Consider the following 23074-nt stretch of genomic DNA (forward strand, 5'->3'; position numbering starts at 1 on the left):
ACCTGTACATCTTGTTTGTTCCTCTTCATTTGGATCCTATTTCTCACTTTTGTTGATTTTGTGCTAGTGTTAGAGCTAGATGAATCCGATGTCTGACCAGATAAATCAGAGAGAAGATGAGCGTCGAGATGCATTAGAGAATTTTGCTACATACTCTTCAAACATAGATTTCATGTAAGTCACCACTTCATCTTTTTTTCACTCCCCTTTTCATCTCCAAACATATCATCAAGTGTGTCGCCAACATACTCAAGTTTATTACGAGGATCTGAGATAGAGGCAATAAAAAGCACTTTATTCATTTTTTCAGGAGCACCCCAATACTTGACAAACTTTCTTTCATTTTTGCCAAAGAAGGATCATCGTCTTCCATACACTCTCTTAAATGATTGTGAAGCTCAACTATATCTTCAAAGTGACCATTAGAAGTGACGTAGAGTGAACCTGAAACCTTCTCAGTTAGATCATAAAACCTTTTAAGAAATATTACCATATTTCTCACCTTTTCCAATCATCACTTTCAAGTACACATGCAACACTTCCATCTTCACAAACATGAGTAGCAAGATAAGTTGACAATCCACCATCTTCAAGATCAAACCTATCAAATGCACTCTCAAAATGTTGTGCGGCATCCAACATCAAGTAGGTCGAATTCCACCGGGTTGAAACATCTAAACATAATGACTTCTTACTGTCTATATTTTTTAGTTCACAACATTCCGCAAATTTTCTAATCCTTGCGGCAGATTGTCTAACATATTTCACCATTTGCCTAACACGTTTGATAGATGGACCAACTTCTTTCATGCCATCTTGCACAATAAGATTCAAAATGTGAGCCATACATCTCACGTGAAGATGGTTACCACATTTCATGTTAGATCCCCAATTAACCATTTGTTTGTGTAACTCTTTCACCATAACATCATTAGAAGAAGCATTATCTACAGTTATAGTGATTATTTTCTCCAATTTCCAATCAAGCAAACACTTACTAATACGACGGGCCATTTCGTCACCCTTATGACTAGTAACAACCTGAAAGTTTAAAATTCGTTTATGCAAGAGCCAATCACTATCAATAAAGTGTACTGTCAAACACATATAATTTATTCTCTGTATAGAAGTCCATGTGTCTGTGGTTTAGACAAACTCTCGGTGATGTTTCTTTCAAATACTTCATAAACTTTTGTCTCTCTTCACCAAAAAACTACATAACAATCCCTAGTCACTGTTCTACGGGAGGGAACTCGGAATAAAGGTTGGGTTTTTTTCATAAACTTCTTAAAACCTTCCTTTTCAACAAAACGAAAAGGAAGCTCATCACGGATTAACATCTCAACTAAAGCCTCCGAGATACCTCTTGATCAAAAGTCCAAATTGCCCCATCACCCATTTCACCTTCTAATGGAAAGTTTAAATTTGATTGTTTGTACTTAGAATTGGAAGTGTTAACCTTATTTGGATTTTTAGGACAAGTTTTCAAATGTTTATTCAGTCCACTTGTTCCATTTTTAGTTGCATCAGCTAAGAGAAACTTTACCACAATGCTTGCACTTTGTTTTATTAATTCCATATTCTATGAGCTTATCATAATGCGGCCAAGCAACAGATCTTGGTTCTATAGCTTTCCTCTTCACAGTCACTGAATGTTGTTCAACTTCCGGTGTTGAATCAAGAGACTCAGTAAGAGGTGCACTTCCACTGACATTGGTTGTTCGACTTGTTTCATCTCTTCCATCTAAACATAGAAGAGATTACAAATGTTATAAGACATAAATTGCAAGGGATTAAGTATCATTTCTACTTAACATAACATGATCACTTTATTTTACTTGTTTTCTTTCTCTCCCAAATACTACTACTATGGATACTATCCATTTCATATCTTTCTCTCCCAAAAACAACAACAACGAAGCATTGAAAGTGTAAAACAAAATCAAAAAATACAATACGGAAGCTATTAAAGAAGCTTAAATAAGTTCTATTTTCTAAATTGTTATACTATGTTTCTCCTATGTCCTTTCTTCAACTTAAATAAAAAGAACCAAAACAACCCACATCAGCATGAACAATATATGAAATACAAAAAGAAAACGAATTGAATAGATGAATACCCCAAGGCCCAAGCTCCCAACATGAACCACAAGATAAAAAAAACAAATCAAGAAAGGACCCAAGTAAGTAGACAGAGAACAACGGATAACAAAAATTCAGCAGTCACCTACTCACCTCACGGAAGAAGAAGAAGAAGAAGAAGAAGAAGAAGAAGAAGAAAGAGGTACGAAGATGGAGCAGAATCAGAAATTAAGATGGAGAAATCACAGGCTTTGGATGAGAAATTTGGATGAAGACACAGTTGTCCAAGTTATTTACTCGGTTAGGTTTTGGTCTTAGGTTTTGGTCTTTGGATGAATAGAAAGGGAAATGCTGAAATCAGTGAAATGAACTGAAGTGCTGAAGTGTTAGGGACTTAGGGTTAAGAATCTTAGAGATTACACTTGATTTTTACGGATTTGGGCTAGACTTAAAATATTTTTACAATGGGCCTTTAGCCCTTTACTCTTTTAGGCCCTACAGACGTATAGTATTGGTAATTTAATTTCGGTATTCGGTATTTCCCGAATACCGAACGGTATAATTGTAAATACCGAATACCGAAACCGAAATACCGAATTTTATATTTTAGTACCGAATACCGAACCGAATTACCGAATACCGAAATACCCGGTTCGGTTCGATAATTCGGTTTTCGGTATTTTATGCCCAGCCTTACTCCTTCCCCTTCTTATCGATCTCCATCCATTCACTTTCTCCACACCACCTCATTTTTCCTCTAGATCTGTCGCCACCGTCGGCACTGCTCCTTCCCCTTCTTTCTTTGGTCATCATCTTCTCCTTCCTCCAGATCTGTTGAATTTATTTTTTGTATTCAGTATTTGAGTGTATTCGTTAATTTTTTTGGAAAATTCAACTCAGTTGTGCAAGTTGAATACAATTTTTTATTTATTTATGTTGTTTGAATACCACTGATTTTTTAAATATAATAAAGTGAATACAATGTAAAAGTAGCTATAGATGAATATAACTGAGTTGAATACATTTGACATGAATAGAGCTTAGTTGCATACATATGACTTAAATACAGTGAAAGAATTTTTGAATTTTTTTTTTATTCGCTGTATTCATGAATACAACTAGGCCGTTTTATGAATACAACGAGCCATTTTTTTAATACAGCGAGGAAACTGTAGCTACGCAATGTAAATATTGAAACTGTAGCTATGACAAATTTTAAACCCCAAAGTGTAGTCATTTATGTAAAATTCCCATAAAAGTTTGCCCATTAAAAGTATGCCCCCACCGGCATAAACTTGTGAAGGAATTACCAAAGTTATGCCGGACCCGACATACTTATGCCAAGTCTGCCCATAAGGCATGAGTATGTCGGGTCCGGCATAAATTTGGTAATTCCTTAACAAGAGTATGTTGGGTCCGGCATACACGCGACCCAAACCTTGCCTTGCAATTTTTTTTTTAATTTATGCTTAAGCGGGGGTTCGAACTCAGAACCTCATGATTTCTGCGTGAACGCTCAAAGTTGCAATGCGAAGGATAAAATTAAAAATCAGCAATATGAGGGGTATAATTTAAAGATTACAAATATGATGGGCAAAATTTAAAGACACCCCAAAAGAAGGGCAATCCGCGCAAAAAAATGATAGAGCAAAAACATAGTGGCCCATACACTTGGCCCATCTAATAGCCCATAGATGTGGAGAAACTATTTCGGAAAGTTACACATCCGACCGCTCGATCAAAAATATTTATATTCACAAGCTAATTTATATATAATATACGTCTGGCAACTTTTTTTGGTAGGCGAGTATTTATGTCAATTTTTCAAACTAGAAAATAATTGAGCAAACATATAATTATTATTGAAATTGACATATACATACCGCGACCAATAACTATTACCAGTATTTTAGTCAAATATTAGGCTCAGGCCGCTCAGCAACTGCAATCGAAACAAATTGGCAATCAATGAAGGAAAGGTAAGGTACTGGGAGGCGGTGATGGACAATGAAGGAGATGGGTGATTGAGAACGACTATAGGGTGCCCATTTTTTCAGTTAAAATGTCAATCAAACTACGAGGGGCAATTTACACGATTGTCCTTATTCGGTGGTCGTCTTTAATTTTTGTCCTTCACCTAAAAATTCATGGGTTTCGGGTTCGAACTCCTGCTCAGTCACAAATTTTTAAAAAATTTGCAATGCAGAGTTTAGATTTCGCAAGGCAGAATTTACCTGCAAAACTCTGCCTTAAGACGGAGTTTGCTACCTTGTAATGCCGAGTTTGCTACCTTAAGGTAGAGTTTCAATCCAAAACTCTATCTTGCGATTTTTTTAAAATTTTTTGACAGAACGATGGTTCAATTTTTAAATCCATGAATGTTAAGGCGAAGGACAAAAAATAAAGACCGACAATTTGAGTGACAAAAATTAAAAACGATTGCCTTTGAAGGGAATCCGCGCAAAAAACATTGGCAAACTTACAGGAATGACTACCTTATTATAGGTTTTTACCATTAGTGACTACCATTTTATTTATTACATTTCGTAGCTACCTTTTTAGTTAATTACCATATGTATTGCGTGTATTTACGGTATAGTAAATAGACTCAGAAGCTGTAACCAGTAAAACAGATCCCTTAGAAATAGGCATTTAATTTGGTCTTAAATGGGAAAATATATTTCATAATAATATCTTTCATAATCTGCTCCACAAAATTAGCTTCCATTTCCATATTCTTCACGATTCTCCTTCTCTCCACCCATCTTTTTCAAATGCAACGTAAAATTCAAACCAATCAACTGCAGAGCAAAAACAGCAAAACAACAAAATACGATCATTCTAATGGTAATTCGAAAGTACCTTTATTTTTTTTTTAATAAAAACACTGAAAATGTATTTCAGATTGGCATTGGTTTTTGTAGTTTTTTTACTTCTTATTTGTCAAACCTTGCTAAGTTCCTTCGTCTTTGAATTCCTCTTCAGTGACGAGCTTCAAATAAATGTGTTATATGTTCGGCAAAAAACTGAATGTAGTATCTTTGTGTTGTATGTTTGTTGGGTATTTGACTAGTGATGAAGTGTGTGTTGAAAACATATACATTCTGTTTTCGTATTTATGTAGTTTGTTTCAATTTGTGAATACACAAATCTTGGTGTTTTTGCTGTGTTGTTGTTTTCCCATCCCAAATACATTAATAAATACGATGTCTTATTTATCAAATACATTAATAAATACGATGTCTTATGTATCTGAGATAGTGTTTTGTATGTATTTTTGTATTTGATACAGTGTGTTGTATATCTCTTATGTTTGTCACGAGTGTTAATGTATTTGGAATACTTTATAGAATGGGTTGCTGTATATATAATTCTGTAGGTTATATGTATTTGGTAGACTGTTTCTTGTGTTCATTATGATATGAACTGGTGTATTCGAAACTATGTGCGTATTTGATAAACACAGTTTCTGCTTCAAATATGTTTCAGATGTGTATATATGGCTGTGTGTATTTATGTATCTGAGATAGTGTTTTCATAAGCTAACTCAGATACATAAATGTTAATGTATTTGAAAATCTGTATGTAGTAGGTTTGTGTATTTAATTTTGTATATTATTTTATAATGTATTTCAGGTTGTAATCAATCTCAACTAATTCATTCATTTTGAGTACAAGAATGTCCACTATATCGTCGTTGATAAGACACTCAGGTAATTGGAACAATGAAAACTGCTATGTGAATTTCAAAATCGATGCAGTGGCGTTTAAAAAATATTCGACATATATAGATTTATTACAAGCAGTTGCAACTCAGCTGAATATAGACATGCAACTGAAAAACATATACATCAAATATATAGTTGAAGGTAACGATACGCCAATGGAAATACATAATGATATGAGTGTTAGGGTGTATGTGGAATTGAAGAAAGAGAACAAACAGTTAGCGATGTATCCTTTGTGCATAACTACAACTGATAAAAGCGTTGATACTTGTGTATCTGGTGAAAGTTGTATTGAAGGAGGATTTTTGCAAATTGGTTACATAAAACAAACAAATGCTATGGAAACAGTAGTGAGTGGAGACTTAGCTTCTTCAAGTTGTGGCAATGCCGTTGTTGTGTTCGAAAACGACACAAATCTGGTTATATCAGATAAGAACCAAAAAGAGGTTGTTGTTGATCAAGTTTACAAGGACAAAGATACACTGAAGGTTGTTATGGCGAATTATGCAATTTCCAACAGGTTCAATTTTCGTGCCGAGAGGTCAAATGCGATAAGGTGTGTTTAATTGTTCTGAACTATTATATTTTAAATTTAATGTAGTTATCTGATATATTGTCAACTAATGTATTTGTTTTCATGTTTGTATTTGAAGCTATACACTAGTATGTGTGTCTAAAGAGTGTGATTAGAAATTTAGGGCATCGAGCGTTGGTAAATCAGAAATGTTCAGGGTTAGGGAGTTTCGTGACAAGCATACATGTCCGCTAAAAGATAAGGTGTATTCACAACGCCATGCGACAAGTTGGCTTATAGGTGGAATTGTAAAACCAAAAGTAGCCAACTATAAGAGGAAATACACACCTAATGATATAGCGGAGGATGTAAGAAATGATCTTGGAATGGATGTGTCCTATATGGTCGCTTGGCGGGCTAAGGAAAAATCAATGAAGGATTTAATGGGTGAACCATCGGATTCTTACAAAAAATTACCTGGGTACCTATACATCTTGGATAAAACGTATCCAGGTTCACATATAAGAATGCGAAAATTCGACGAAAATGAGTTTCTGTATCTGTTAATAGCATTGTATGCATTCATCAAAGGGTTTGATTGTTGTAGGCCAATTGTTGTAGTTGACGGGAGCCACCTCAAAACAGCATACAACGGAACGTTTGTTTCAGCAAGCACGTTAGACGGTGCAGGTAAGTCAAATACACGGTTCAGCTTGATTATACTAAAGAATGAATATGTACAACTGATTTTTTTTTAATTATTATGCTATGTGCAGGTAATATACTTCCTTTAGCATATGGTGTGATAGATTCAGAAAATGACAGGTCTTGGACGTGGTTCTTTGAGCGATTCAGGGAAGCGTATGGTGTGAGAGAGAACATGTGTATTGTTTCTGATAGGCATGAAAGCATAAACAAAGCTGTTTCTAAAATCTATCCGAATGTGCCACATTATGCATGCATATGGCATCTTTGGGGTAACGTATGTAAGAAGTATAAGAAGAGCCATGATGTGTTGAGTCCCGTGTTTTATGCAATGGCAAAAGCGTACACGCAGGAAGATTTTGATGAGCTTATGGGCAAAGTTGAGAAGGCAGATTTTCGGGTGGCAGAGTATTTGGAATTGGCTGGAAGAGAGAAGTGGGCTAGAGTGTATGCAACTGCTAACCGAGGGTGGACAATGACTTCAAACATAGCAGAGTGTATTAATCGTCACCTTGTAGCAGCAAGAGAGCTTCCTATATTTGATTTTCTAGAAGAAGTGAAGAAGATGTTTGGAAGATGGAATTATAATAACCGGAAAAATGGTACATACACGTTCACAACACTCGGTAAAAAGTTTCAGGAGATGTTGTCAATAAATGAGTATCTATGTTTACGTATGACGGTATGTTTCTTTTCAAATTGCTTAAGTATGTTCGATTGAGATTCATTTATGTTCGTTGTATTTGATATAGTTATCATATGGAATCTGTGAGATCTATGTGAAAATGATAACATGTATTTATTAGTTGAATAAGTATTTTGATTCTATTACATTACTGTATTTGTTGTATTTAATTGGGGTATGTGACTAGATTGATCAAATACAATTAGTCAGCTATGAATAATAATTAGCAATATGTTTATGACTATAATGGTTTAATTTTTGCAATCATGAACTTATGTGTATTTGAATTTACGTGAAGTATGTTTTTGTTGATTTTGACTGATCTGTTGTAGGCCGAACCATCAACCGAATACTTGTACACGGTATATGATGCAGGAAGGCATTTCATCGTTAACTTGGACAACAAAACGTGTAGTTGTCGGATGTTTCAAATAGACGAAATTCCATGCCCACATGCATGGGCTGCCATTAAGAAGAAAAATCTAATTGCTGATGATTACTGTTCCGGATTGTTCAAACCGCACACCGTGGTGAAGACGTATGATGTCGCCGTGGATCCTCTCCCTGACGAGCGGGAATGGAAGATTCCAACATACATATCAGAGGATGTTGTTTTGCCACCAAGATACAAGAGACCTCCTGGTAGGCCGAAGAAAAAGCGTGATAAGCCGTTATTTGAATTGCTTCTTGGAAAAAAGAGACATGCTTGCAGTACTTGTGGACAAACTGGACACAATAGACGATCTTGTAGTAATGCTCCTAGAAGGAAATAATTATTTTTTTGTTTGTAGAAGTTTAGATTTGTTAGACTAAATACACTGTTGGTTTGCATTTTTTTTTGAATGAAAAATGAAATCTGTTTCACGTACTACTTGTGTGATATCTTCATTTAGAATTGTATTGAATAGTTATCTTTAAATTCATTCACAAATGAATATAAAAGGCAGCATCAGTTCTTTTAAAAAAAAATAGTTACTATATTTTAATATGTAATAATGGTGCCAAAATACATCAAATATATATAATGTAGAAAGTGTATCTGACTCTGCCATCTTAATAAGTTGCAGATGTATTTGAAATATGTTGATGTTTATGGGTTGGGCGAATTCAAATACATATAGCAAGATATACACATTCATATAAATTGAACTAACAAAATCACACAATGGTCACTGTATATTAGAATGTAGGCAGATTTACACATTCATCCAAAAAATGGTCACCGTATATTTAGTATTATTGATTCCAACATACATCAAATACATGTAATTTAAACAGTGTATCTGAAAAAACTTGCAGATGTATTTGAAATATGTTAATGTTTATATGGTTTGGCGTTTTCAAATACATATAACACCCTTGTTTTACTATCTAAATACGCGTACGTATTTATAGTGTACCTCACTTAGTCGCTTCCGAGATATAGCTAGATATACACATCCATCTATATTCCCAAAATAAAATCACACAACTTTGATAAATTAGAGTAAGCTTAAATGTTCCAGTTAAAACTTAAGTATAATGATAAGATAGTCTTAAACTAACTAAAGCTAAAATATTTTCTATCAAAATAGCCATAGTCTGAAATTACAATTAAATATTCCTACATCAATCCTAAGTAATATCAATTCTGACAGCTTTGCCATAATCCACTGCTGGCCTAACTTGTTTTGGTGGCGCCTCAATGTCGCTCATAGCATGTTCATCGATCTTCCGTGCAGCATAGTCCCAAAGGAGTGCGCCATACCTAGTGCGGATCATTGGTGCATCGATTTGTGCTGGGATACCTTCACCAGTGCTTAGATATTCAGCGAACGCTGCTACGTATGCACCACAATCCCTGGTAAGGTATAAAAGATGTAGAATTATTAGAATGAACCCCATATATGAAAAATTGCAATACATTAAAATATACGTACATGTTGTTAGTGTCTTGCTGCGACAGGTTTTCTACATACTCCATATATGAAAAATTGCAATACATTAAGTTTTCACGGGGTTAGCCACGTAGCCCCTTGAAATTATTTAAGGTATAGTTCGTATACGGAGGGGCTACGTGGCTAACCCCGTGAAAACTTAATGTATTGCAATTTTTCATATATGGAGTATGTAGAAAACCTGTCGCAGCAAGACACTAACAACATGTACGTATATTTTAATGTATTGCAATTTTTCATATATGGGGTTCATTCTAATAATTCTACATCTTTTATACCTTACCAGGGATTGTGGTGCATACGTAGCAGCGTTCGCTGAATATCTAAGCACTGGTGAAGGTATCCCAGCACAAATCGATGCACCAATGATCCGCACTAGGTATGGCGCACTCCTTTGGGACTATGCTGCACGGAAGATCGATGAACATGCTATGAGCGACATTGAGGCGCCACCAAAACAAGTTAGGCCAGCAGTGGATTATGGCAAAGCTGTCAGAATTGATATTACTTAGGATTGATGTAGGAATATTTAATTGTAATTTCAGACTATGGCTATTTTGATAGAAAATATTTTAGCTTTAGTTAGTTTAAGACTATCTTATCATTATACTTAAGTTTTAACTGGAACATTTAAGCTTACTCTAATTTATCAAAGTTGTGTGATTTTATTTTGGGAATATAGATGGATGTGTATATCTAGCTATATCTCGGAAGCGACTAAGTGAGGTACACTATAAATACGTACGCGTATTTAGATAGTAAAACAAGGGTGTTATATGTATTTGAAAACGCCAAACCATATAAACATTAACATATTTCAAATACATCTGCAAGTTTTTTCAGATACACTGTTTAAATTACATGTATTTGATGTATGTTGGAATCAATAATACTAAATATACGGTGACCATTTTTTGGATGAATGTGTAAATCTGCCTACATTCTAATATACAGTGACCATTGTGTGATTTTGTTAGTTCAATTTATATGAATGTGTATATCTTGCTATATGTATTTGAATTCGCCCAACCCATAAACATCAACATATTTCAAATACATCTGCAACTTATTAAGATGGCAGAGTCAGATACACTTTCTACATTATATATATTTGATGTATTTTGGCACCATTATTACATATTAAAATATAGTAACTATTTTTTTTTAAAAGAACTGATGCTGCCTTTTATATTCATTTGTGAATGAATTTAAAGATAACTATTCAATACAATTCTAAATGAAGATATCACACAAGTAGTACGTGAAACAGATTTCATTTTTCATTCAAAAAAAAATGCAAACCAACAGTGTATTTAGTCTAACAAATCTAAACTTCTACAAACAAAAAAATAATTATTTCCTTCTAGGAGCATTACTACAAGATCGTCTATTGTGTCCAGTTTGTCCACAAGTACTGCAAGCATGTCTCTTTTTTCCAAGAAGCAATTCAAATAACGGCTTATCACGCTTTTTCTTCGGCCTACCAGGAGGTCTCTTGTATCTTGGTGGCAAAACAACATCCTCTGATATGTATGTTGGAATCTTCCATTCCCGCTCGTCAGGGAGAGGATCCACGGCGACATCATACGTCTTCACCACGGTGTGCGGTTTGAACAATCCGGAACAGTAATCATCAGCAATTAGATTTTTCTTCTTAATGGCAGCCCATGCATGTGGGCATGGAATTTCGTCTATTTGAAACATCCGACAACTACACGTTTTGTTGTCCAAGTTAACGATGAAATGCCTTCCTGCATCATATACCGTGTACAAGTATTCGGTTGATGGTTCGGCCTACAACAGATCAGTCAAAATCAACAAAAACATACTTCACGTAAATTCAAATACACATAAGTTCATGATTGCAAAGATTAAACCATTATAGTCATAAACATATTGCTAATTATTATTCATAGCTGACTAATTGTATTTGATCAATCTAGTCACATACCCCAATTAAATACAACAAATACAGTAATGTAATAGAATCAAAATACTTATTCAACTAATAAATACATGTTATCATTTTCACATAGATCTCACAGATTCCATATGATAACTATATCAAATACAACGAACATAAATGAATCTCAATCGAACATACTTAAGCAATTTGAAAAGAAACATACCGTCATACGTAAACATAGATACTCATTTATTGACAACATCTCCTGAAACTTTTTACCGAGTGTTGTGAACGTGTATGTACCATTTTTCCGGTTATTATAATTCCATCTTCCAAACATCTTCTTCACTTCTTCTAGAAAATCAAATATAGGAAGCTCTCTTGCTGCTACAAGGTGACGATTAATACACTCTGCTATGTTTGAAGTCATTGTCCACCCTCGGTTAGCAGTTGCATACACTCTAGCCCACTTCTCTCTTCCAGCCAATTCCAAATACTCTGCCACCCGAAAATCTGCCTTCTCAACTTTGCCCATAAGCTCATCAAAATCTTCCTGCGTGTACGCTTTTGCCATTGCATAAAACACGGGACTCAACACATCATGGCTCTTCTTATACTTCTTACATACGTTACCCCAAAGATGCCATATGCATGCATAATGTGGCACATTCGGATAGATTTTAGAAACAGCTTTGTTTATGCTTTCATGCCTATCAGAAACAATACACATGTTCTCTCTCACACCATACGCTTCCCTGAATCGCTCAAAGAACCACGTCCAAGACCTGTCATTTTCTGAATCTATCACACCATATGCTAAAGGAAGTATATTACCTGCACATAGCATAATAATTAAAAAAAAATCAGTTGTACATATTCATTCTTTAGTATAATCAAGCTGAACCGTGTATTTGACTTACCTGCACCGTCTAACGTGCTTGCTGAAACAAACGTTCCGTTGTATGCTGTTTTGAGGTGGCTCCCGTCAACTACAACAATTGGCCTACAACAATCAAACCCTTTGATGAATGCATACAATGCTATTAACAGATACAGAAACTCATTTTCGTCGAATTTTCGCATTCTTATATGTGAACCTGGATACGTTTTATCCAAGATGTATAGGTACCCAGGTAATTTTTTGTAAGAATCCGATGGTTCACCCATTAAATCCTTCATTGATTTTTCCTTAGCCCGCCAAGCGACCATATAGGACACATCCATTCCAAGATCATTTCTTACATCCTCCGCTATATCATTAGGTGTGTATTTCCTCTTATAGTTGGCTACTTTTGGTTTTACAATTCCACCTATAAGCCAACTTGTCGCATGGCGTTGTGAATACACCTTATCTTTTAGCGGACATGTATGCTTGTCACGAAACTCCCTAACCCTGAACATTTCTGATTTACCAACGCTCGATGCCCTAAATTTCTAATCACACTCTTTAGACACACATACTAGTGTATAGCTTCAAATACAAACATGAAAACAAATACATTAGTTGACAATATATCAGATAACTACATTAAATTTAAAATATAATAGTTCAGAACAATTAAACACACCTTATCGCATTTGACCTCTCGGCACGAAAATTGAACCTGTTGGAAATTGCATAATTCGCCATAACAACCTTCAGTGTATCTTTGTCCTTGTAAACTTGATCAACAACAACCTCTTTTTGGTTCTTATCTGATATAACCAGATTTGTGTCGTTTTCGAACACAACAACGGCATTGCCACAACTTGAAGAAGCTAAGTCTCCACTCACTACTGTTTCCATAGCATTTGTTTGTTTTATGTAACCAATTTGCAAAAATCCTCCTTCAATACAACTTTCACCAGATACACAAGTATCAACGCTTTTATCAGTTGTAGTTATGCACAAAGGATACATCGCTAACTGTTTGTTCTCTTTCTTCAATTCCACATACACCCTAACACTCATATCATTATGTATTTCCATTGGCGTATCGTTACCTTCAACTATATATTTGATGTATATGTTTTTCAGTTGCATGTCTATATTCAGCTGAGTTGCAACTGCTTGTAATAAATCTATATATGTCGAATATTTTTTAAACGCCACTGCATCGATTTTGAAATTCACATAGCAGTTTTCATTGTTCCAATTACCTGAGTGTCTTATCAACGACGATATAGTGGACATTCTTGTACTCAAAATGAATGAATTAGTTGAGATTGATTACAACCTGAAATACATTATAAAATAATATACAAAATTAAATACACAAACCTACTACATACAGATTTTCAAATACATTAACATTTATGTATCTGAGTTAGCTTATGAAAACACTATCTCAGATACATAAATACACACAGCCATATATACACATCTGAAACATATTTGAAGCAGAAACTGTGTTTATCAAATACGCACATAGTTTCGAATACACCAGTTCATATCATAATGAACACAAGAAACAGTCTACCAAATACATATAACCTACAGAATTATATATACAGCAACCCATTCTATAAAGTATTCCAAATACATTAACACTCGTGACAAACATAAGAGATATACAACACACTGTATCAAATACAAAAATACATACAAAACACTATCTCAGATACATAAGACATCGTATTTATTAATGTATTTGATAAATAAGACATCGTATTTATTAATGTATTTGGGATGGGAAAACAACAACACAGCAAAAACACCAAGATTTGTGTATTCACAAATTGAAACAAACTACATAAATACGAAAACAGAATGTATATGTTTTCAACACACACTTCATCACTAGTCAAATACCCAACAAACATACAACACAAAGATACTACATTCAGTTTTTTGCCGAACATATAACACATTTATTTGAAGCTCGTCACTGAAGAGGAATTCAAAGACGAAGGAACTTAGCAAGGTTTGACAAATAAGAAGTAAAAAAACTACAAAAACCAATGCCAATCTGAAATACATTTTCAGTGTTTTTATTAAAAAAAAAATAAAGGTACTTTCGAATTACCATTAGAATGATCGTATTTTGTTGTTTTGCTGTTTTTGCTCTGCAGTTGATTGGTTTGAATTTTACGTTGCATTTGAAAAAGATGGGTGGAGAGAAGGAGAATCGTGAAGAATATGGAAATGGAAGCTAATTTTGTGGAGCAGATTATGAAAGATATTATTATGAAATATATTTTCCCATTTAAGACCAAATTAAATGCCTATTTCTAAGGGATCTGTTTTACTGGTTACAGCTTCTGAGTCTATTTACTATACCGTAAATACACGCAATACATATGGTAATTAACTAAAAAGGTAGCTACGAAATGTAATAAATAAAATGGTAGTCACTAATGGTAAAAACCTATAATAAGGTAGTCATTCCTGTAAGTTTGCCAATGTTTTTTGCGCGGATTCCCTTCAAAGGCAATCGTTTTTAATTTTTGTCACTCAAATTGTCGGTCTTTATTTTTTGTCCTTCGCCTTAACATTCATGGATTTAAAAATTGAACCATCGTTCTGTCAAAAAAATTTTAAAAAAATCGCAAGATAGAGTTTTGGATTGAAACTCTACCTTAAGGTAGCAAACTCGGCATTACAAGGTAGCAAACTCCGTCTTAAGGCAGAGTTTTGCAGGTAAATTCTGCCTTGCGAAATCTAAACTCTGCATTGCAAATTTTTTAAAAATTTGTGACTGAGCAGGAGTTCGAACCCGAAACCCATGAATTTTTAGGTGAAGGACAAAAATTAAAGACGACCACCGAATAAGGACAATCGTGTAAATTGCCCCTCGTAGTTTGATTGACATTTTAACTGAAAAAATGGGCACCCTATAGTCGTTCTCAATCACCCATCTCCTTCATTGTCCATCACCGCCTCCCAGTACCTTACCTTTCCTTCATTGATTGCCAATTTGTTTCGATTGCAGTTGCTGAGCGGCCTGAGCCTAATATTTGACTAAAATACTGGTAATAGTTATTGGTCGCGGTATGTATATGTCAATTTCAATAATAATTATATGTTTGCTCAATTATTTTCTAGTTTGAAAAATTGACATAAATACTCGCCTACCAAAAAAAGTTGCCAGACGTATATTATATATAAATTAGCTTGTGAATATAAATATTTTTGATCGAGCGGTCGGATGTGTAACTTTCCGAAATAGTTTCTCCACATCTATGGGCAATTAGATGGGCCAAGTGTATGGGCCACTATGTTTTTGCTCTATCATTTTTTTGCGCGGATTGCCCTTCTTTTGGGGTGTCTTTAAATTTTGCCCATCATATTTGTAATCTTTAAATTATACCCCTCATATTGCTGATTTTTAATTTTTATCCTTCGCATTGCAACTTTGAGCGTTCACGCAGAAATCATGAGGTTCTGAGTTCGAACCCCCGCTTAAGCATAAATTAAAAAAAAATTGCAAGGCAAGGTTTGGGTCGCGTGTATGCCGGACCCAACATACTCTTGTTAAGGAATTACCAAATTTATGCCGGACCCGACATACTCATGCCTTATGGGCAGACTTGGCATAAGTATGTCGGGTCCGGCATAACTTTGGTAATTCCTTCACAAGTTTATGCCGGTGGGGGCATACTTTTAATGGGCAAACTTTTATGGGAATTTTACATAAATGACTACACTTTGGGGGTTTAAAATTTGTCATAGCTACAGTTTCAATATTTACATTGCGTAGCTACAGTTTCCTCGCTGTATTAAAAAAATGGCTCGTTGTATTCATAAAACGGCCTAGTTGTATTCATGAATACAGCGAATAAAAAAAAAATTCAAAAATTCTTTTCACTGTATTTAAGTCATATGTATGCAACTCAGCTCTATTCATGTCAAATGTATTCAACTCAGTTATATTCATCTATAGCTACTTTTACATTGTATTCACTTTATTGTATTTAAAAATCAGTGGTATTCAAACAACATAAATAAATAAAAAATTGTATTCAACTTGCACAACTGAGTTGAATTTTCCAAAAAAATTAACGAATACACTCAAATACTGAATACAAAAAATAAAATTCAACAGATCTGGAGGAAGGAGAAGATGATGACCAAAGAAAGAAGGGGAAGGAGCAGTGCCGACGGTGGCGACAGATCTAGAGGAAAAATGAGGTGGTGTGGAGAAAGTGAATGGATGGAGATCGATAAGAAGGGGAAGGAGTAAGGCTGGGCATAAAATACCGAAAACCGAATTACCGAACCGAACCGGCTATTTCGGTATTCGGTAATTCGGTTCGGTATTCGGTACTAAAATATAAAATTCGGTATTTCGGTTTCGGTATTCGGTATTTACAATTATACCGTTCGGTATTCGGGAAATACCGAATACCGAAATTAAATTACCAATACTATACGTCTGTAGGGCCTAAAAGAGTAAAGGGCTAAAGGCCCATTGTAAAAATATTTTAAGTCTAGCCCAAATCCGTAAAAATCAAGTGTAATCTCTAAGATTCTTAACCCTAAGTCCCTAACACTTCAGCACTTCAGTTCATTTCACTGATTTCAGCATTTCCCTTTCTATTCATCCAAAAGACCAAAACCTAAGACCAAAACCTAACCGAGTAAATAACTTGGACAACTGTGTCTTCATCCAAATTTCTCATCCAAAGCCTGTGATTTCTCCATCTTAATTTCTGATTCTGCTCCATCTTCGTACCTCCTTCTTCTTCTTCTTCTTCTTCTTCTTCTTCTTCTTCTTCTTCTTCTTCTTCTTCTTCTTCCGTGAGGTGAGTAGGTGACTGCTGAATTTTTGTTATCCGTTGTTCTCTGTCTACTTACTTGGGTCCTTTCTTGATTTGTTTTTTTTATCTTGTGGTTCATGTTGGGAGCTTGGGCCTTGGGGTATTCATCTATTCAATTCGTTTTCTTTTTGTATTTCATATATTGTTCATGCTGATGTGGGTTGTTTTGGTTCTTTTTATTTAAGTTGAAGAAAGGACATAGGAGAAACATAGTATAACAATTTAGAAAATAGAACTTATTTAAGCTTCTTTAATAGCTTCCGTATTGTATTTTTTGATTTTGTTTTACACTTTCAATGCTTCGTTGTTGTTGTTTTTGGGAGAGAAAGATATGAATGGATAGTATCCATAGTAGTAGTATTTGGGAGAGAAAGAAAACAAGTAAAATAAAGTGATCATGTTATGTTAAGTAGAAATGATACTTAATCCCTTGCAATTTATGTCTTATAACATTTGTAATCTCTTCTATGTTTAGATGGAAGATGAAACAAGTCGAACAACCAATGTCAGTGGAAGTGCACCTCTTACTGAGTCTCTTGATTCAACACCGGAAGTTGAACAACATTCAGTGACTGTGAAGAGGAAAGCTATAGAACCAAGATCTGCTGCTTGGCCGCATTATGATAAGCTCATAGAATATGGAATTAATAAAGCAAAGTGCAAGCATTGTGGTAAAGTTCTCTTAGCTGATGCAACTAAAAATGGAACAAGTGGACTGAATAAACATTTGAAAACTTGTCCTAAAAATCCAAATAAGGTTAACACTTCCAATTCTAAGTACAAACAATCAAATTTAAACTTTCCATTAGAAGGTGAAATGAGTGATGGGGCAATTTGGACTTTTGATCAAGAGGTATCTCGGAGGGCTTTAGTTGAGATGTTAATCCTTGATGAGCTTCCTTTTCGTTTTGTTGAAAAGGAAGGTTTTAAGAAGTTTATGAAAAAAACCCAACCTTTATTCCGAGTTCCCTCCCGTAGAACAGTGACTAGGGATTGTTATGTAGTTTTTGGTGAAGAGAGACAAAAGTTTATGAAGTATTTGAAAGAAACATCACCGAGAGTTTGTCTAACCACAGACACATGGACTTCTATACAGAGAATAAATTATATGTGTTTGACAGTACACTTTATTGATAGTGATTGGCTCTTGCATAAACGAATTTTAAACTTTCAGGTTGTTACTAGTCATAAGGGTGACGAAATGGCCCGTCGTATTAGTAAGTGTTTGCTTGATTGGAAATTGGAGAAAATAATCACTATAACTGTAGATAATGCTTCTTCTAATGATGTTATGGTGAAAGAGTTACACAAACAAATGGTTAATTGGGGATCTAACATGAAATGTGGTAACCATCTTCACGTGAGATGTATGGCTCACATTTTGAATCTTATTGTGCAAGATGGCATGAAAGAAGTTGGTCCATCTATCAAACGTGTTAGGCAAATGGTGAAATATGTTAGACAATCTGCCGCAAGGATTAGAAAATTTGCGGAATGTTGTGAACTAAAAAATATAGACAGTAAGAAGTCATTATGTTTAGATGTTTCAACCCGGTGGAATTCGACCTACTTGATGTTGGATGCCGCACAATATTTTGAGAGTGCATTTGATAGGTTTGATCTTGAAGATGGTGGATTGTCAACTTATCTTGCTACTCATGTTTGTGAAGATGGAAGTGTTGCAGGTGTACTTGAAAGTGATGATTGGCAAAAGGTGAGAAATATGGTAATATTTCTTAAAAGGTTTTATGATCTAACTGAGAAGGTTTCAGGTTCACTCTACGTCACTTCTAATGGTCACTTTGAAGATATAGTTGAGCTTCACAATCATTTAAGAGAGTGTATGGAAGACGATGATCCTTCTTTGGCAAAAATGAAAGAAACGTTTGTCAAGTATTGGGGTGCTCCTGAAAAAATGAATAAAGTGCTTTTTATTGCCTCTATCTTAGATCCTCGTAATAAACTTGAGTATGTTGGCGACGCACTTGATGATATGTTTGGAGATGAAAAGGGGAGTGAAATAAAAGATGAAGTGGTGACTTACATGAAATCTATGTTTGAAGAGTATGTAGCAAAATTCTCTAATGCATCTCGACGCTCATCTTCTCTCTCTGATTTATCTGGTCAGACATCGGATTCATCTAGCTCTAACACTAGCACAAAATCAACAAAAGTGAGAAATAGGATCCAAATGAAGAGGAACAAACAAGATGGTACAGGTTTGGGTGGTAAGTCGGAGTTGGAAAAGTATCTTACTGAAGAACTAGAGCCGAATGATGATGAGGACAATTTTGATATCTTGTCATGGTGGAAAGCTCATTCTCCTAGATATAAAATTCTTTCCGAGATGGCTCGTGATGTGTTGGCAATTCCAATTTCTAGTATGGCATCGGAATGTGCCTTTAGCACCGGGGGCCGTATTCTTGATTCATTTAGGAGTTCTTTGACTCCGAAATTGGTGCAAGCTGTTATTTGTCTTCAAGATTGGCGTCGAAATGAGCCTTATCCCATAAATGTTGAAGAAGATTTTAATGATCTTATGAAACTTGAACTTGGTATGTTTTTCAGTTTTTGTATTTTATTTTTATATTTTTTTTACTTAGTTTAATTGTTGACACATTTTAAATTATTTTTAGATATGGCTGATAGCTCAAAAGATTCCCTCGTTCTTGATTTGTAATCGCAAGATGCCTCAGGTATAAGGCTCTGAATTTTCATTTGATTATTCCATATTATTTCCACCAGTACTTTTAACTTTTGATAATGCCAACTGCTGTATCTTAAATTATCATCTTAAATGCAATACCAATTTTAACTATATAGGAACTGGTCCTTTTTGTTGTCTCAGTAATATTAATATTGAAGCATATACTTTTGCGAAATAGTTTTCCTTTTTACCATGCGTGCTTCAATTTGCAGATATGCAGTTTATCAACTATAGCCCGTGAATATGTTGCTCTGCCTCTGCGGTCAGTGATCTCTCTCCCATTTAAGGATTTGATACTATCAGCAGCTGAAAGCAATCGTTCTACAGAAGATCATGCCTGGAAAATATCTAGACCCTTGAAGGAATTTCTTGAAAGCAATCATAACAAGTCTCAGCTTGATGCTATTAATGTGAGTTTTTAAAACAGCTTTATCATTATTCTTATCTCATCTCTATTATATGCAGTAAGCACTTTTCTAATATATTGATTTTGCATAAACACATATATTTATAGCTGTCCATATCAATGAATATGTGCTGTCTATATCAACTTGGTGCTTCTGTCCCCCCTGCTGTCTAAAATTCTAGTGAAGCAAGTTTTCCAACACTCCTATGTAAATAAGGCTATCAATTGTTGATCTTTAAATGGAAGTGGATGAAAAAGTGGATTTATCACGCTGATGAAAAAAATTTATCACTGGATGAAAAAAAATATGTTAGTATAAATTTTTATTAGTTACATATGGTGTGTGGGCCAACACCTTTCTCTCTGATGTGGTCCACTTTGAGTTTGTTGTTAAGGAGCCAAAATAAGTTGTAATTGTTGGTACAAAATATATGCTTTCTGATAATTGAGATAACACAGGTAAATAGACAGAAAATGGTTGTACAAAATAGTGCATATTTTTTTTATAGTTTTAATTCTTACCAATAACAAGTTCCTTAGGTTTCTCAATCCACAAGGGATGGTTTTGGGATATACTTATGAGCACGAGATTATTAGTTTTTACACTGTATAGAATGCATATGCTATTGTGTTGGAGGTTTTGTTCTATTTTTTTCCTAATCATTGGTAGAGTGCTGATTGTCAGAAACTAGTAGTGTCCTTAAGGACACCTCAAGTTGCATTTGTTTATTTGTCTTTTCCCACTTATGAGCCCCCTAAATATTGTGTTATGCTAGTTCTTTTTCTTCTTCTAAACACCAAATTTTGTCTGATAGTTTGCAATCTCTCTCTCTCTCTCTCTCTCTCTCTCTCTCTCTCTCTCTCTCTCTGTGTGTGTGTGTGTGTGTGTAATATCGAGGAAGTTTTAGTCAAGTGCACCTTGGCTACTGAAAATACTTTTTGTGCACTTTCTGATCCTATTTTTGTTTTTTGTTAACGTAAATAATTTTATTAACAAAGAGAAAATCTCCGTATACGAACTATACCTTAAATAATTTTGTATGATCCTAATGTTACTTCCATGTGTAGTCTTTCTTCTGGTTACTTATTTGCAGTGTCTGGTAGTATATTGATTTCTCTCTTTTGCATCTAATATACTGCCTAAATTTGTCATTAGCGTAAAAATAGCTTTTCTGTACATTGGCAGGGGGCTAAAAAATCTCTTGTGCTACGAGAGATACCAGAAGATGGAGTGAATAAGCTTCTATCTAGCAAGGATGCGTTAGCAGATTGTGATATAGCAATTTTTGTCCATGACAGGTGACTTAAACACATCTTTGCTACATCTTTGCTGAATTGATTCAAGTTGCGTTTAAGAAAAAGAGTGAAATTGATCACATAAAAGTTGCAACTGGAATAGCTCATATATATATGTATATATATAGTTTGTTATGCTAATGTTTAGAAACACAAGTCAGAAGGGGGGAACAAAAGGAAAGTTGTGAGAGATAGTTGAGTAGTAATGTTATCTTGAACTTTTGCAAAATCATGTTTTAAGTCCACTGAGCAAGTCTTTTGGGGGAGATATAAATTTTATTGAATGGTTATTTAAAGGAAGTAAGTGAAAATAAATGACCGCAAGAAAACAAATAAGTTCAAGGGGCTACGTGGCTAACCCCGTGAAAACTTACGGGCTAAGGCCTGATAAATAACGCAAGCACGCTATGCACATGTTGTCTTCTACAACCACTAGACTTCTACTCCCTTATTACTTGGAAGAAAATGGAAAATAGAAAGAGGAGGAAGAGTGTATCTTTTGTTCCGTCACATTCTTTTTCCTGCTTTCTGGTTTTTCACTTTTGGTTCTTGCATTTGCTAAGTAGCTCATCTTGATACCTTTATTCTTCAGGTCTCGTGAAACTTCCTGGAAGAGAGCATCAGATCTACTGGTTGATGTTGCTAGCCATGGAGAGGCAACTGGTTATGAGGTGCCTTGTCTCATTGTAGCAGCTAAGGATGATCTGGATCCTTATTCGACGGAAATTCAAGATTCTACTAGGGTAGCTATCCTAAATAGTAGAGGACACAACACAGAGGGTTGTCGTTTGTTATTGAAATAACTTAAGGATTTTTAAAGATCTAACTAGAATGTCTTCAATTCTGGAACTTTTGTCCAGTTGGTATACAATTTCTGCCCAATTTATTTTAAGAATATTTATGCTGTTGTTACTAATTACATTGACCCCTTGCATAGTATACTTGCATTCTAATACAGTGGACTTCAACTTCAATATGGTATTACCGAATACCGTACCGAACCGAAGTTTGATTTACCGATTACCGAATTACCGAACCGAAGTTTGAAAGTTCGGTATTTGGTATATACTTTGAATTACCGATTACCGAATTACCGAACCCGAACTTTGAAAATACCGAACCGAATACCGAACGCCCAGCCCTAATACTCAGCAAATTTCCAAATATGGGATTCCAGTTCATCAATTTTCCAATTTTCCAAATACATAACATAAGATACACAGAACAAAAATGATTCTCAGTTCATCAATTTTCCAAATACATAACATACATTCAAGAAAAATACGATTCTCAGTTCATAAATTTTCCAAATACTCAGCAAATTTCCAAATATGTGATTCCCAGCTCATCAATTTTCCAATTTTTCAAA

The 23074-nt window shown here is 34.8% G+C and overlaps 3 protein-coding genes across 3 annotated transcripts; 2 read left to right on the top strand and 1 right to left on the bottom strand.

Annotated features, from left to right (window-relative positions):
* The first annotated feature begins 6533 nt into the window (after positions 1 to 6533).
* On the top strand, positions 6534 to 8487 carry LOC132644745 (protein FAR1-RELATED SEQUENCE 2-like). The gene is made up of 3 exons (XM_060361352.1): positions 6534 to 7014; positions 7101 to 7711; positions 8047 to 8487. The coding sequence occupies exons 1-3, from the start codon at positions 6534 to 6536 to the stop codon at positions 8485 to 8487; spliced, it is 1533 nt and encodes a 510-aa protein (XP_060217335.1).
* Positions 8488 to 11004: 2517 nt separating this feature from the next.
* On the bottom strand, positions 11005 to 13526 carry LOC132644746 (protein FAR1-RELATED SEQUENCE 2-like). The gene is made up of 4 exons (XM_060361353.1): positions 13126 to 13526; positions 12478 to 12983; positions 11781 to 12391; positions 11005 to 11445 (listed from the first exon to the last, which is right to left on the bottom strand). Exons 1-4 carry the CDS (start codon positions 13524 to 13526, stop codon positions 11005 to 11007), a joined length of 1959 nt encoding a protein of 652 aa, XP_060217336.1.
* A 7708-nt stretch (positions 13527 to 21234) lies between these two features.
* LOC132600280 (mitochondrial Rho GTPase 1-like) lies at positions 21235 to 22608 on the top strand. Its single transcript, XM_060313352.1, has 3 exons — positions 21235 to 21509; positions 21596 to 21708; positions 22298 to 22608. Exons 1-3 carry the CDS (start codon positions 21450 to 21452, stop codon positions 22506 to 22508), a joined length of 384 nt encoding a protein of 127 aa, XP_060169335.1. The 5' UTR covers positions 21235 to 21449; the 3' UTR covers positions 22509 to 22608.
* Positions 22609 to 23074: the final 466 nt, after the last annotated feature.

Source organism: Lycium barbarum, chromosome 6 (genome assembly GCF_019175385.1).
Source record: "Lycium barbarum isolate Lr01 chromosome 6, ASM1917538v2, whole genome shotgun sequence".
NCBI classification, from domain to species: domain Eukaryota; kingdom Viridiplantae; phylum Streptophyta; class Magnoliopsida; order Solanales; family Solanaceae; genus Lycium; species Lycium barbarum.

Coding starts and splice junctions, on each gene's coding strand:
- LOC132644745 (XM_060361352.1), top strand. CDS start 6,534: ATGTTCAGGGTTAGGGAGTTTCGTGACAAGCATACATGTCCGCTAAAA. Junction 7,015..7,100: donor AAGCACGTTAGACGGTGCAG/GTAAGTCAAATA, acceptor TGCTATGTGCAG/GTAATATACTTCCTTTAGCA. Junction 7,712..8,046: donor ATCTATGTTTACGTATGACG/GTATGTTTCTTT, acceptor GATCTGTTGTAG/GCCGAACCATCAACCGAATA.
- LOC132644746 (XM_060361353.1), bottom strand. CDS start 13,526: ATGGAAATACATAATGATATGAGTGTTAGGGTGTATGTGGAATTGAAG. Junction 12,392..12,477: donor AAGCACGTTAGACGGTGCAG/GTAAGTCAAATA, acceptor TGCTATGTGCAG/GTAATATACTTCCTTTAGCA. Junction 11,446..11,780: donor ATCTATGTTTACGTATGACG/GTATGTTTCTTT, acceptor GATCTGTTGTAG/GCCGAACCATCAACCGAATA.
- LOC132600280 (XM_060313352.1), top strand. CDS start 21,450: ATGATCCTAATGTTACTTCCATGTGTAGTCTTTCTTCTGGTTACTTAT. Junction 21,510..21,595: donor TTACTTATTTGCAGTGTCTG/GTAGTATATTGA, acceptor GTACATTGGCAG/GGGGCTAAAAAATCTCTTGT. Junction 21,709..22,297: donor GCAATTTTTGTCCATGACAG/GTGACTTAAACA, acceptor TTTATTCTTCAG/GTCTCGTGAAACTTCCTGGA.